Raw genomic sequence first — 16,806 nt, 5'->3', positions numbered from 1 at the left:
GCTGAAAGCCTAAGTCTCTTAGATCTCTTCCAAGACAAAAACAAATCAACATTGTGAATAAATGTTAGCAAATTCTGGAACCATCATCAAGGCTCAGCAATTTTCTTTTACCTTGGACATTTTTCTAACCTTTTATAAAGACATTTTATGCTCATATACAAGGATAATATAACATTAAAAAAACTTGAAAAGTCATCTTTAGGTTGGGCCCCCATGGCTCATGCCTGTAACTCTAGCTACTCAGGAGGCCGAAATCTGAAGATTGCAATTCAAAGTCAGCCCAAGGAAGGAAAGTCTGAGACTCTTACCTACAATTAATCACTAAAATGCTCTAAGTAAAACTGTGGCTTAACTGGTAGAGTAGTAGTTTTGAACAAAAAAGTTCAAGGGCAGTGCCCAGGCCCTCAGTCCTGAGTTTAAGGCCCCAGATTGGCACAGACAGAGACAGACATTATGTTTAACAGGAGACTTTGTAATATTCTTATTTTATTTTACTTGCTGGTTCTGGGGCTTGAACTCAGGGTCTGGGGGTTGTACCTGAGCTTCCGTGCTCAAAGCTAGTGTTCTACCACTACAGCCATAGCTCCACTTCTGGCTTTTTGTACTTAACTGGAGATAAGAACCTTTCAGATGTTTCCTTCCTGAAGCTGGCTTTAAACTGTGATCCTTATATCTCAGCTTCTTGAGTATCTAGGATTATTGGCATGAGCCACTAGTGCTTGACATACTCTATTAAAAATATTTTTAAAAGTGTTTAATTCAGGGATAAGAAATGGTGGAACTGTTCTCTTACCTCTCTTGATCCTGCCATCTCGTGCGAGACAGCCATGAGGTGGTACGCTGGTCACAAAGATGGGCAGTTCGCCACTCTTACTTCCTCTGCCTCCAGCAACAGTCATTCCGAGAGACTCGTGTGGCTCCTTCTTTATAGTAATATGTTTTTCTTGGCATGTAACACACTGAGTTAGATCCTAAAATAATGAGAGAAAAAATAGATAATAATATATAGCTAAGATAAAAACAGCTTAAACCAAGGTGGTAACTAATATGGCATTTATAAAGTGATTTTTTTCACACTTTATTGACCAAACAGTTCTTAATAGGTATGTATACTGTGTATCAATGTCACACTTTGAACTACCGTATTTTTGTATAACTATGCAATAAAAAAAAACCCTCAGCACTGTATTCATAAGGAAGTCAAAGTCAAAGCTAAAATAAACATACCATTTTTATAATCACCTTGAGTATCAAGATATAATCAATACTGTAAGAGTAATGCTTTTGAGGTGCAAGATTCTAAAGTCAATTAATTTTACTTCTATCTTCTACAATTCTCTGAAAGAAAAGCTGACAGAATTGTACACAAGTAAAATGTTAGGTAGATTGTGCTGACTGCTAGAAAAGCTGGAGTCCTCTGTTCTAATTCTTCTTGACAGGGACTGCAGAGTGCTCCATCATGAAACATGTGCAAGTCTCCCCTCAAGACTTTCATGAAAAGCTAAAAGATATGAAAGATCCAAAGTCTTAAAAAAGTCATTGATAGGGAAATAAATTCCCAACAAACTAGTGATCTTGTATAAAAACGACTTGCACTGACATTTGTTTGTCTGACTTGATACTGTGGACACTCCAGTAAGAATTTGAAACATCAGTTTTCTTTGGACTTAGAATTCAGTAACAAATAGGGTATACATAGACCCTATCAATAATTAACATGTATTAGTGCTAGCATGTGCAAAGCTCACAGCCTACATGCATTATTTCACTTCATGATCATTGCAGTGCTAAAAAAGTAAACATCTTATAGATGACAAAACAAGCTCAGAGAGGTTGTGTACCCTGTGAACTTAAACATGAAAAAAGTACACTTTATGCATTAATAAGCATCTATCTTTTGTGTGTATTCATATTGTATATGTGCAAGTATTGACTGTATTGTGTACACTTGCACTTCGTATTATCCCACTCAGTATATAAGTGGAAGCTAGCAGTTCCAAAGATTTTAACACTTATATGAATTATATTTACAGAATTATAACAATGTCTTAAATGATACTAGTTTAAAAAGCTGACATGTCCTTAACTGTTAGTAAGAGTATTTATTAAATCTCTGGAGTGGGCTATGGAATTCTAAGTCCAGGTGCCTCTTCCAGACTTAATCCATTTCCACTTGAAATTTTATCAAACGATCTTTGTGTAATAGCAGCAAAATATTCCTAAATAATGTTCTAACTTGTCAAACTTGTCAAGCAAACTTGTCAACATCTTCAGGTAGTCTTGATCTAAAGCTATGACATTTTTAAAAATTAATATTGGACAAACATGTTTGTCTTTATTATGAAGACAACTCCAAGACATTCAGCCTTGAGTTAATATTTAGGTAGTTTTGGGCCTTAGTCAGTCAGTTAGGGGAGGTTGTTTCATTATTCTCATTAGTAGAATTATATACATTTTCCCGTAGGAACTAACCAAATTTCAAAGATTATACTCAATATGCTTTCTAAGGGTTCTCTAAATATTTATCCAACGAGCCACTGAGAGGTATGGTGATAGACTAATATACTTTAACTTTTCATAATGATTATAACCCATTTGCCCAGGTTATTTTGGTAGGTTTGTATGTGTTTGTTTTTCCTAGGAGATCTTTGTCTTATATCAGGATTTGATGTAACAAATATAATCTGTTAGTAACAAACAGCTAAAGTACCATATTATATTTCCATGTGGTTGTTCTAGCTAGAACACTTAGAGCAAATTTGAGAATGTTCTTTCCAAAAACATTGCCAAATAAAGAAGGTTAATAAGCAAAGTTATGACAGAAATAAATACACAGTACCAAGACAAATTAGCTTTCAAATGAAACAGTTCTTTATATGAATGTTAGAAGATTAAGAATAATTTTAAAATTGCTTTAAAACGGCAAGGTCAGATCTGCCTCAAATTACTGTAGAATTCAATGACATACAAGCTTTAATTACCAACTTTTCCCATATATTACAATCTTGTGAGCGAGTGTGTGTGTGTGTGTGTGTGTATGTAAAGCAAGGACTAGCTATATGAAAAAACTTCTCAAATTTCCTTTGCAAAACAGTAATTCCTTTCACATAATCATCATTACAAAGGGGAAATTATAGGCTTCCTTCATACAATTTTGCTTTTGTTCAGAAGTGAGAACAAATGTCTGTGGTTATAATTTTCTCTTAAGTGTTAACTAAACCATAAGACAATGAAGACATCTGTACTTAGCTTGGAAAAACTGAAAAAGTTGATGGGCCAAAAATAGTTTTCTTTCAGCAATGCTTTCTTAGTGTCAATAGCAGATTCTGAAGAATCATCCTCTCAAATGTTGAGCTAAAATTTCAAAGCTACATTAGCACATAGGAACTGTCTATAGATTTTAAGCAGACCAATAAATATGTTTTTGTTAGGTCAAGTACTTTAGCTTCAGAAGAATGACTTTGGAAGCCCATATTTGCCTTGCATTTTAGATTTTGGGTAAGCATCGCATCATTGTTTTAAAATGGAAGCTGAGTTCAAATGCAGAATCAAACGAAGTAAATGATACTCAGAACTTTAGTTGTGGAATGCAAGTGACACAGTGTCCAAATTCTCAACTAAATGATACCAGTGACTGCTGATGTTCAGGAAGCAGATGGGGACATCAATGATTTTCAGGCAATATTCACCTAAGCTGCAACATAAAAACACAGGCTATACTGTGTCCATCAAAGTTTATGACTCCTGTGTTAATTCTAATTCTATTATTGCTGTCTACAAAAATGCCCAACAGCTAAATATAAACTTGTCAATAACATTTGCATGATGCCTTTTCAATCATATATCCAATGTTTACAGTAAGCATTCAGAGATAAATCCTACTTACAGGTGGCAATAAAACTGATTTTTCTGAAAGATTATAAACTTTTTGTTTGCTTGACAAAGGATTCCTTCCTGCCAAAAATTATCTCTAGTAGCTGAGGGACTAAGAAAGTGAAGTTACTCTCTAATGGAGAAAGCATATTTTATATCTGGAATACTTACATTACACTTGTCCAAGAGAATGACAACGCATATTTAAATCTTAAAAAGAGAAATCTTTACATTGAGATATGACTGGCATGCAAAAAACCTTCGTTTAAATTTCATAAGCTTGCAGCAATGATCCTTAGAATGACAGAAATTCCTTTTGTTTTTTAAATCCTCACCTTATGTGAACTTGGTCTGCTGTGGGAGGGCAGCTGTGGGTGGTGCTGGCTGCTATTATGAGTTCCTGCTTCCCGGGTGGAGTTGCCAGGCTGGGGTTTCACTGGCCTAGCAATAGTTAAGCTCACCCGCTCTCCACTGGCCTGGAGAAAACACACATGTATTACCACCTGTTATGAATGACGTTTGTCATTTTAAAGACCACATGCAGGATAATTTTCTATGCACTTCTCAATCACTGTACCTGGGCCTCACCTGTGCAGTGACTGTACCTGTTGGTGAGGAGGAGGGACGTTTATTAGCTAACAAACTCAAACTTCTGTGAAACACACACATATACACAAACACATGTCCTTAAGCATTAGAAGTTCAGCTTATAATTTGAAAGAGGCCAGTTACCTATCTAATTTGTAAACCAATTCACATATTAAGATTAAAAAATTAATTAACTTCTAAAAGTTACTTTGTCTTCTTTTTTGGTGGGTCGTGGGGCCTAAACTCTGGGCCTGTTCACTGTCCCTGAGCTCTTCAGCTCAAGGTTTAACAATCTACCACTTGAGCCACAGCACCATTTCTGGCTTTTTCTGCTTATGTGTTGCTGAGGAATCGGATCAAGGGCCTCAGGCATGCAATCTACCATTGAGCCACCTTCCCAGGCCTCCCTCACACACCCCTTCCCCTCCCCCCCCCCAGCCTTTTTTGTCAGTCCTGGGGCTTGTCCCTCAGCTTTTCAGCTCAAGGCTAGCACTCTACCACTTGAGCCACAGTGCCACTTCCAGTTTTCTGGTGGTTAACTGGAGAAAAGAGTCTCACAGACTTTCCCACCCAGTCTGGCTCTGAACTGTGATCCTCAGATCTCAGCCTCCTGAGTAGCTAGGATTACGGGCGTGAGCCACCGGTGCCCGGCTTGTCCTTATTTTAAAAAGTACAGCTCAGACTTACTTGGTGTTTACTCTTGGTCATGACAATTCTCAATTTTATTATTATTCCTATGAGAAAAGATGACAGCCTGCTTTCAGGAATTAGGGTACAAAGTAGAAACTTTTCCTATGATTAACGTCAATAATGTTAAGAAATCATTTCATTTCCAACACTCAAATTGAAAATTCCACGGTAATCTTAGAATCCTATTATAAGTCATTTGCAATTAAAGCTTATTAAACTAGTTTCAGACAAGTTCTTAAAAAAGTAACTGAAGGAATAACATTCAGCTGATATCTCCAGGCAGGGAGAGTTGCTCGATAGGGTGCATGCTGGCCTTGGGACATGGATCAATTGGTAGAGCACCTACTAGCATATGGGAAGTCCTGGGCTCAATCCCCAAGGACCCTGAAGGGTAAATGCCAAGGCAGATTGTTCAGAACCTTGATATTTATAATCCTAAAATTCCAGACTAGTGGACTATACTGTGTGGTTCTGTGATTTTTATTTTAATATACAGACTCATTTTCATTATTGCTTCATATCTTATAACCAAAGTCAGTATTTTAACTTAATTAGAAAGCTGTTTACAGAAACCAGTCAATTGAAGCCAATCCTTGTGCTTGAAAGACAAAATTCTGTGTATATGATAGAAGTGTACATTTAGAACTTAAAATGATGGGGCCAGGTGCTGGTGGCTCAGGCCTGTAATCCTAGCAGGAGGCTAAGACCTGAGGATGGTGGTTCAAAGCCAGCCTGAACAAGAAAGTCTGTGAGATTGTTATCTCCAATTAACTCCCAGAAAATCAGAAGAGCAGTTGTGGCTCAAAGTGGTACAGCACTAGTTTTGAGCAAAGGAGCTCAGGGAGGCACTCTGGCCCTGAGTTCCACTCCATAACAGACAAGAAACAAAACAAAACAAAACTAACGAACAAGAAAAAGCATTTAAATAATGGGCCAACATTGGGTTTAGGTAATTTTTAAAGACTTAGGGTTTAGCACAGCAAGACTTATTTAAATCAAGATTTAGAAAATGTAAGGATGTTCAAGTAACAACTGCTAAACATACTTGTCAATCACATTATGATTGTCAACCATATCATGCTTCTTTGTGTGTTTCATGGTATTAGGGCTTGAACTCAGGGCCTCACCCTTTTCCCTCAGCTTTTTCATTCACAGCTGCTACTCTACCAATTTGCCCTACACTTCCAGTTTTGGCTTTTTGATGGTTAATTGGGGATAAAGCCTTGTAAATGTGTCTGCCTGGGCTGGCTTTGAACCTCTATCCTTCGATCTCAGCCACCTGAGTAGGTAGGATTAGAGGGGTGAGCCACTGGAACCCAGACCCAGGCATACTCAGTTCTTGAGTGAGTGGCATGCCTTGCTGTTGGGAATACAAATTTGTATCCTCTTTCTGTAGTAAAGTTTAGCAAAATACCTTAAACTTGATAACAAAACATGAAAGACTATCAACAGAGGAGTGACGAAATAAACAAATACTTACTTTCATATACATGTTTACAACATAGCATTGACAAAGATAGAGATACAAAGCTAGAATTTATAAGATCAGTACATGTATTAAGGATTTGTGTCCACAGGTACACATAGAAGTGTTTCAAATGGTGTTCTCTAAAATCTTAACATTGATATTTTGGAGTGCTTAGATTGAACGCGATTTTTCTTCTTTATTTACTGTAAATTTTCATTATTCTCCTTTTTAGACATTTTTTTAAATAATCCAGAAGCAATTAAGACTGAATTTTGAACAATTTCACTTACGTAATGTTAATGGAAAATTGTAACACAAAATATAAGGCAACTATTTAAAAAACTGGCAGAGACTCTAAGTTGTGGTTGGACCATATGTAATGAAGCATATTAACATGAACTCCAAGAATTGGAAACAAGAGATTCTTACTCTGTCCTGCAAGCATTTCTTTCTTTTTTTTTTTTTAGTTGTCTGCACCTTTTGTCTTTTGTCTTGTATATAAGTTTATCGGATCCGTGAAAGGGAAAGGGACTCATAGGCACAGCAAGACAAAGGGTGAACTAAGGCAACAATGAACCTGACACTATGTTGGAAATGAACCACTCAACTGGAAGGCAGGAAAATAGGGAGGGGTAAGTGGGAGAAAATGAGGGAGGGGTTAACAGTGTTTAAAAAGAAATGTACTCATTACCTTACTTATATAACTATAATCCCCCTGTTCATCATCTTTATAATAAAGATAAAAAATCCAAATATAAAATACCAGGGAAAATTTAAAATAGTTTCTACATCTATGGATGTATTTCTCTCATGTTGGTTAGAAATTTAGTAAGGACCATTTACTTAAGAATTAAGAGACTTAAGCCTGATGCTGGTGATTCATACTTATAAGGCTAGCTACTTGAGAAGCTAAGATCTAGAAGACTGAGTTTCAAAGCCAGCTTGAGTGGAAATACCCACTAGACTCCATCACCAAAATAGCAAACAAAAGCAGGGTTAGAGGTGTGGCTCAAGTGGTAAAGCACCAGCCTAATAAGAAAATCTCTTGACGGAGAAGCACTGAGTTCAGACCGTCAAACCTTAGCAGAAAAATTAAGAAAATTTAAATATTGCTTGCGATATAATATGGCCACTCTATTTCTAACTTACTGATTTACCTCTCACTGCATAAAGTAAATCTTACCCTTCTATTTTTTCAAACAAGTCCATAACATCACTGGCTTTCTACATCCTCCTCTCTATTTCCCCCATTTTTCTCCCTAGAAAGGGAAAAGAGGTAGCTTTCTGTAGGGTAGCAACTGGTTCTGATTTGGGGAAATTTAAAAGTATACATTTCTTTAAACTTCAACTTTATAAAATATAAATAACACCTGACTCGCTCTCCACTGTAATAAATCAGGTTAAGACTTGGATTTTCTTACAGTCTTATATCTTCCTTGTTATTTGATTCCATGTGGCAAGATATTTCACTATCCACCTGATGTTTGGTTTCTTTTACAGGATTCTGCTGTGATTACTTTAAGTATTTTTGTTTCACCTTTATCACTGTAAGAAATGCCCCTATCATTAAGTGCCATGGCATGTGGCAGAACCTGTAGATCTTCCTGGAGTGAGTTTCCAGATGATCTGTCTTTATGCTCTTCCTGAAAACATGTCTATCCTTTCTCACTTCACAGAGACACTGTGAGGACAAATTTTATGATGTGTGTAAAATAATTTGAATTCCTTAAATTATGAAAAAAAACACTAACTAGTTTAGGTGTGTGTGCTTTTCCTTTTTTGGACTAGGCTGGCCTTGTACTCCTAGGTTCAAGGAATATTCCCACTTTAGCCTACCTCAGGAGAGACATTATTAATAAAATAACCTGGACCCAGTGGGGATAAGTTATTAAGCAAATTATCCCCCCTCTCATTTATATGGATTTCCTGAAGGGAGTTAAAGAGACTGGAAACTCATAACTTCACTTTCCTTCTTTAGAATGTGGACACCACTATTTGTTCTATCTTGCTGACTAGGTGAGCTCCAAGATCAAAATGTGACTTCAATATGAAGCTGTAATGGAGCCTACAATGTATAAACAGCTAAGGTGAAAGTCCACAGGAACAAAGTGTTCAGATAAAGTTTTATCTATAAGGAAGTTACACTAGCTTACGTTTTGAGGCATTTAGATAACCATGTCATATTTTTTAATAAAACATCAAAAGTCCCTTGAATTCTGACATGTGCTAATGGAAACAAACACTGCTATGTGGACTTTTAAGGCTCAGCGTTCAGCATTCACCTGAATAATATGGGCAGCAAGCTCTGGAGTCCCATGCTTCAGGTCATGCCCATTGATGGCCAGTACCCGGTCGTTGCTGCTGAGCCTGCCATCTTGGGCTGCCAGCCCCCCTTCTAGTAGATCAAGAATAAAAACACCTGGCTCATCTGTCCTTCGGACTAGTTTGATGCCGAGCTGTTCAGCAGAGTCCCGTTTATGAAGAACCACCTGGAAAACCTCTTCCCTTGCAGTGCTGCCATCAGAATGGTTGTAGGCTCGGCTGCCAAAGCGCCTCTCCCGCAGCACAGTCAGATGCAGAGTGGTGCAAGGCTGGGAAAGGACAGCTCTGGCATAGTTATGGGACACATTGCTGATATCATAGTTGTTGACCTAGGGGGAATAAAAAAAGAACCATGATCCATGCATGACAACCTCTCATTTCCTTACCTTGTAGAAATGTTTTGGTGACATTTCCAAAGGAAATCAACATTGAAAAAAGTGCTATAAGTATCAGCATTTATAAAGAAAAATCAGAACTTACAAGATGTCTTAAAATATAAGGTCTCTAAAGTTAGTTTATAATGACTAACCTCTAGTACAGAACAGTAGTTAGCATCACAGGCTTTGATGATAGTCTGGAATTAAGAGTTCTCAGTTCTGCTAGTTACTGATAACCTAAGGCCAACTACAGAACTTGAGCTTAATTTGTGTGTTTCCTCATCTGTGAAATGTGTTTACCATCTGCTTCAAAGGATCAGCATGAACCCAAGTTGTACATCAGCACAGGACAAGCACTATATACTACTTCTAATGGAAAAGAAACTCAAATTCTGGATTAGAGAGTTGCTTTACCTAACAAAATACTCCTAAGCTTCAGAAAATAAATAGAGACTACCTTATTAATTCAATATTCATATATCATTTGTGTATTAAGCGCTACAACTTTGAAATAATTATAGTGACTGATCCTTGGACATGTAACATCATTCAGAAAATATATCCAGCTTCAGTTATTCAATAAATAGATGAGTATAATTCCTAGAATTTATTACAATTTGAGTCCTCTGAATCAGTCTGAGATCAAACCAACATTCTCTGAACATACATAATGGGACAGGCTCTGGGTTAGGTGAAAGGATTTCATTAGAAATCCTTAAATCTCTTCCACACCAATTCATGTTAAGGTCTTCATATTATTCTGTCGAGATTCATCTTTTTTTTGTGTTTTTTTTTCTTTGGTATCTTTGCTTGTTTTCTGGGATTAACAATTTTGGAACTAACTTGAATTTTGATTTTGGCATATCAATGTCCTATTTAAAAAATTCAGTAATTGGGCTGGGAAGATGGCTCAGTGGTAGAGTGCTTGCCTTGCATGCATGAGGCTCTGGGTTTGATTCCTCAGCACCAAATAAGCAGGAAAAGCCAAAGTGGCTCAAGTGGTAGAGTGGTAGCCTTGAGCTGAAGAGCTGAAAGGCAGGCCCTAAACTCTAGCCCCAGGCCCAGAGTTTAGGCCCCATGACCAAAAAAAGAAAAAAAAAATCAGTCATGAAATTGATAAACTGTCACACACAAATTTGCTGTCTTTCCATGTTTGCCACCCAAGATTCTTTTTATAAAAAAATGCTCACTATTAATATTTAATTAAAACCAGTTCCTCTAGAGTTTTTATTTTCATACTATTTGAGACATTTGTAGCACCTTTTCAAGGTGTGTATTTTGCTCGTTCCCATTCTTCTTGTCCAGAGCCATCTAAGATTCTTATAGAAATGCTGGCTAATTTAGGCTCAAGACCACAACTTTAGGGCAGCTTCATTAGTCAGATCCTCATCCTGACTGTTCGGATAAAAGCTTCCTATCACTACATTCACAGTGTTCCATCTCCCATTCAATCACAAAAGATTTATATTAAATCACAAAAGATTGTGCTAAATGTCTGGATGAAATGTGGCTATACTTTCCAGCTACATACAAGCACAGTCTAGTATTTTCTTTGTATAATAAGTTGAAGAGTATCTTACAACTGGAAAAAGATTCAGAAGCCATAAGTGAAATTCAAAGAAAGCTGAGACCAAAGTAAATACCATTTGTATATTTTGTAAAGATAGCATAAGCACAGTAAAGTCTAACGCATTTTTTGGCTAAATGTTTTATTAACAATGTAACCAATACTGGTCACAAGATTAAATATTGACAGTAACTAAGTTATTGGTTCTGATCAACTGAAGATAATTAATGATGTTCTAAAATTTATATTACTTTTAATAGTGACATTGATATAATTTACAAAAGCATATTTTTCCTCAAAATAGCTCATATACAACATGCAAAAGAGGGCATATGGTTCTTTGCAGAGGCCATTTAACAGAGTAGCAATAAATACATGTTATTTCCATATCCATGTTATTACTGTATAGGTATTTCTGTATTTCTAAAAACATGCATACAATATTATTATTGTTGTTATTTTGTGGTACTTAAGATTGAACCCAGGGCTCTCAAACACTCTAGGCAAACCCTATAAACATGAACTGTACCCCTAGTTCCTTTGTTTATATATTTTTTTGGTTTTATTGCCAGAGTTTGAACTCAGGACCTTGTGTTCACAAGGCTTATTTGCTCAAGCTCTACGACTTGAGCCATATCTGCATTCTAGTCTTTTGCTCGTTATGTGGAGATGAGTCTAGCAAACTTCTCTGCCCAGGCTGGCTTTGAACCTTAATCCTCCAGATCTCAGGAGCAGGCACGAGCCACTCATTTCTGGCTATATTTTGTTTTTGAGATATGATCTCACTGATTTTGCCCAGGCTGGTCTTGAACTCATAATCTTCTTGCCTCTGCTTCTCAAGTAGTTGGGATTATAAGCATGCACCATCATGCCCTCAGCTAACATTTTCTTCTTTTCGGTTGGTTGCGGGGCTTAAACTCAGGGCCTTGGCGCTGTCCCTGAGCTCTTTCATTCAAGACTAGCACTCTAACACTTGGGCCCACAGCACTACCTCCAGTTTTCTAGTGGCTAATTGGAGCTAAGAGTCTCATGGACTTTCCTGTTTGGGCTGGCTTTGAACCACGATCTTCAGGTCTCAGCCTTCTCAGCAGCTACGATTAGAGGCGTGAGGCACTAGTGCCCAGTGTCCAACATGTTTTTTAATGTGAGCAAACTAAAGCTTCTAACTACATGCACTTTCCTAAAGTGAAGGATAACTTAGCTCTCTAGTCTGTAGATAAACTATTTTATTGTGGATTTTCAAACTGGCTTACTATGTTATTAATCCTGTTTATACAAAGTAGAAGTTAGCAAAGTATTAAAAAAATAATAACGAGGCCTCTTTCTTAGTATTTCCTTAGACCCTGGCAAAGGAGATAGCTTTACTTACTGGCTCCAGCATACCAGAAGTCAGGGCTCACAAAAGGAGAGGGCATTGTGAATTGATAAATCAAGTTATGTGCTCACACTTCATCAACTTGAATCATTAAACTGGATTGAGAACAGCCAGCAGTATACAGTCTCCATAGTTAATAATAATGCACTGCATTTTCTACAGTGTAAAGTTTTATTTCTTTGGTAAATTCAAAGACTATGTCAATAATTTCAGATAATTATAGTTTTATTTGAGGCACTTATTTTAATTACATCATTAAAAAATTCTCCAAAATGTTTAAAATTTAGAAAGGAAATGTACAAAAATGGTGATAACCACTGCTAACCCATTGTTGGTAGCAAAAAAAGGACAAATTTATGTGTACACTTAAATTCCAGCTAGAAAGACCAGATGAGAAAGAATACTGTGCAAATAGGCTACAGAAAAGGGCTCTTTGGTTCTTGTGGTCTCAACTGCTAAGATATCAAGATATGAGAGAAGGGAACCAACATGCATGTGGGGTACCAGGTATAAGATTCTTTCCATGTAGAATTGGACAGGAACTAGGAATTAAGGAATACAGGCAGTGTCCTTAAAGTTGTGCCAGTATGCAGCTGAAGTATTAATATCAACTGACAGCTAGGATATACTACAGCTAACTATGATAGATCAGAAATTTGATTTCATACAAGCAGTAATTATGCTTCCTATATTCCTTTACTACTTCTTAGCATTTGGAGAAAAACAAAAACAAAAAAAGAATAAAAAGTAAATGAACAACAACAAAAATCCCTACAAAAGAGTATGAAAGCTCAAGCTGCCTCAGCCATACTAAAGGCAATGAAGGGTTGAGGCTTGAAAGATAAAACAGAAATGACACACTGAGAGGCAGCATACAAGTGGGTGTGAAAATCCAAACTAAGGCTCCACAATGAAAGGCCAATCATAGCTGCCCTGTAGCCTATCTCCACCCTTTCCCCAAATCTATACATTTCTTTTTAAAAACTGAAACTTCTGAAGGCTCCAAGTTCTGTTTTAGTAAGGGAATGACTATTCTCAGCAGGATGTCACATCCAAATCCATTCTTATATTGAGACTGTAACTGTGTGAACAACCTAAGTAATGGATCATGAACCAAACAAGGAAAATAAAAAGAACAAATGCTATCAATAATTCCAGTGAGGAGGAATTGGGTAGGCAAGAATAGTAAAACAAAGCTTTCTGGTAGAGACAAGACAAGCTGGAGCACAAGATGAGGTCAGGGTGGAAGTGGAAGAATGCTGTCCATATGGAAGCAGAAGACTGCTAGCCTAGGTCTGGCTTTTCCACTAGACAGTACTTGGTGAGACAAAACAGAGCAACTAGTACAGTGCTATAAACATTGTAAGAAATGAACTGGTATGCCAGATATGAAAGAAAATTCAGGCCTGGTACAGGTAGCTCTCATCCGTAATTCTAGTTACTTGGGATGTGAGGTTCAGTAAGATTCCAGGTTAAAAGGTCAGCCAAGGCAAAAAAAGTTCGAAAGACCTGTTTCAGTCAGTAGTAATATGCACCTGACATCTCAGCTACTCAGGAGGCTGAGATCAGAAAGATCATGATTTTAGGCCAGTCTGGACAAAAAAATCCAGAAGGTCCTGTCTCAACAGAAAAGGCTGGTGTGTGGCTGTTATCCCAGTTATGGGATGATACTGAAAATATAAATAGGAGAATTGTGGTCCAAGCTGATCCAGGCAAAATAAACAAAGATTCTCAAAAACAAGCAGAGCAAAAAGTGCTGGAGGCAAAGTTCAAGTGGCAGAACGTCTGCCTAGTAAGCACAAACCCCTGAGTTCAAATTCCACTGCTAGAGGAAGAAGGAGAGAAGGAAAGAAAGAGAGGAAAAGGGAAGAGAGGGAGAGAGGGAGAGGGAGAAAGAGAGGAAGAAGGAGAATAGGAGAGAGAAAGACAGAGAGAATCATATTTAAGAAGACAGGGACTATGTAGCACCTAGAACCATGAATAGCTATCACCCTACGACATTCTAGCCAAATCTTGGTGGGGAAATTGGTTACAGCTATATTTAATCATGGCAGATTTTAGGATGAGTGGCAGACAACTTGATGTGATATTCTATTACCTCAGGTATGAAGTAATAATATGGAGTAGTGGAGAAAAAGGAAGGAAGAGGTAGAATCAGCAGATGACAGTGAAGAATGAACAATGAATGCAAGGAGGGATGTGTCCTTGTGGTTGAGTTGCTAGAGGACATTTTCTTGTTCATGAGTGTTCCTTTTTTTCTCCTAGAATTATCCATTTTCGAACTTCAACTAGTATCACACTGATTCAAATGCCCAGTCCAGGTTTCTTATGAACTCTACTTTTACAAGCAAAATGATTACTATCCTCATCCTCAGTGTCAACATACCTCTTAATAAAATATCTTTCCCGGTATTAGTTCTTCTTTTGGGAACATCTTTTCTAAGGCCTTGTGCATACAAAGACACTTTCCAATCACTGAACTATAACCTGAAATGCTCATTTCTCCTTAAAGATAATATGCTGGTACCAAAAGTTTTTGAAAGTGAGAGTTCAAATGCTAAGAGAGCATGCTTGAATCAGTAAGATTTTTGAACTCTATCATAAATTCAGTGATACAAATTACAAGGAACTCAGGCTGAGGGTTTAGCTTGGTGGCAGAATGTTTGTTAGAATGCGCAAGCAAATGCTTTATCACTAATCTTAGATATCTATCTATCTATCTATCTATCTCTACACATATAGGTATAGATATCTGTATCTATCAGTAACCAGTGTTATATAGTTCTTTCTAGCTTCTAGTAATCAGTGTATATGATTCAGACATGAAGACAACAGATGGATAGGAAACACATATTAGAAACCAATGTTATGTAGTTATGTCTTTCTAGCTTCTAGTAATTAGTGTACAGAAGATAAATCAGACATGAAGGCAACAGATGGATTGGAAAACTGGATGTGGAATAAAGAAAGGCAATGGATAAGCAAATTTCAACTTGAAAAACCGTGGCCATGAAATAGCCAGTTATAGAATCCAAGCCAAGAAAGTCTAGCAAGCCCAGAATGTTTAGCACTGTGCCTAGACACATGTGGGATTGAAAATTAATGTTCCAGGGAAGAGATCTGTGGGGGAGGGAAAGTGGGAGAAAACAAGGAAGGGAGTAACAATGTTTGACAAGGAATGTACTCATCACCTTTCTTATGTAACTGTAACCCTTTGACATCACCCTTATAGTAAAATTAAATTAAAAAAAAGAAAATTAGGGGCTGGGAAGGTGGCTCGGTGGTAGAGCGCTTGCCTTGCATGCCTGAGGCCCTGGGTTCGATTCCTCAGCACCACATAAGCAAAAAGAAAAAAGCCGGAAGTGGCGCTGTGGCTGAAGTAGTAGAGCGCTAGCCTTGAGCTGAAGAGCTGAGGGACAGCGCCCAGGCCCAGAGTTCAGGCCCCATGACCGGACCCAAAAAACAAGCTGAATAATATAGTAATTTTCTAAGTGTTTTGGGGGGGTGGTAGTGGTGGTGGTACTGGTATTGGAACTCAGGGCCTCATGCTTGTCAGATGTGACTTTATCTTTATTTTAGTTTTTTCTTTTTTTAGTTATTTTTCAGGCAGGCTCTTCTAATTTTGTCTAGCTCATCCTGGATTGTAATTCCTCTATTTAGATCTCTCATGTAGCCAGGATGACATGCATAAAACACCACATCTGGCTTAAAAGCTGAGTCTGGCTTAAAAGCTGAGTGTCACTTCCCCTTCCCTCACTCCCAGCACTGGCCTGAACTGTGATCTTCTTGATCTCCACTTTCTGAGTGGCTGGGATGATAGGTTTCTAACACTAATAAACAAACAAACCAAGTTAATAGAGTAATTTAAAACTTACCTGAAGAATCTGGTCTCCAGCAAGGAGTCTCCCATCTCTGGCAATGATTCCATCTCGGTAGACTTCCTGGATGACAATGTTAATCAGTGGTGTTTCATTGCCACCCACAATGCTAATTCCTAACTGAATATATGGATTAGATCGGTGTATTTCAATTGTGGTAATTTCTCCTTCTGGTAAACTGAGTGGCTGTTGTGCAGCTGCAAAGTTAAAAACGAGAGAGGAAGAACAATGTTTTATATGGGTTTTCTTCATGTAAACAAGGCATCTTATGTTAACATGTAGATGATTAATAACTAAGCAATATGACTGGCTAATGGCTGGAATGTTGACAAAAATCAGTTAAGACTATGTAAACTTTTCTACTTCAACCTAAGTAAAAACAGTGATTAAAAAAGAAATCTACTGCCCGGTGCGCTGGTGGCTCATGCCTGTAATCATAGCTACTCAGGAGGCTGAGATCTGGGGATCACGTTCAAAGCCAGTCTGGGCAGGAAAAGTCCGTGAGACTTTTATCTTCAATAAGCCACTGAGAAAACTGGAAGTGGCGCTGTGGTTCAAATGGTAGAGTGCTAGCCTTGAGCTGAAGAGCTGAGGGATAGCGCCCCAGCCCAGAGTTCAAGCCCCATGACCAACAAAAAAAAAGAAACCTACTTTGTACCAGATCTGGG

The 16,806-nt window shown here is 37.7% G+C and overlaps 1 protein-coding gene across 3 annotated transcripts in view; it reads right to left on the bottom strand.

Annotated features, from left to right (window-relative positions):
- Window positions 1–16,806, bottom strand: part of Lnx2 (ligand of numb-protein X 2) — an 82,141-nt gene that overhangs the window by 10,813 nt on the left and 54,522 nt on the right. For all 3 annotated transcript variants that reach the window (XM_070003068.1, XM_070003065.1, XM_070003066.1), the window contains 4 exons: window positions 16,136–16,335; window positions 8,902–9,270; window positions 4,209–4,349; window positions 794–971 (listed from right to left, as the gene is read on the bottom strand). In XM_070003068.1, the coding sequence (XP_069859169.1) occupies window positions 794–971; window positions 4,209–4,349; window positions 8,902–9,270; window positions 16,136–16,335 (888 nt within the window). The remainder of the gene's footprint in view (window positions 1–793; window positions 972–4,208; window positions 4,350–8,901; window positions 9,271–16,135; window positions 16,336–16,806) is intronic.

This window comes from Dipodomys merriami, unplaced genomic scaffold (assembly GCF_024711535.1).
Source record: "Dipodomys merriami isolate MVZ:Mamm:240054 unplaced genomic scaffold, mDipMer1.0.p SCAF_6, whole genome shotgun sequence".
NCBI lineage: Eukaryota > Metazoa > Chordata > Mammalia > Rodentia > Heteromyidae > Dipodomys > Dipodomys merriami.
Note: the sequence above shows the minus strand (reverse complement) of the source record. Positions and strands in the feature narration are given on the sequence as shown.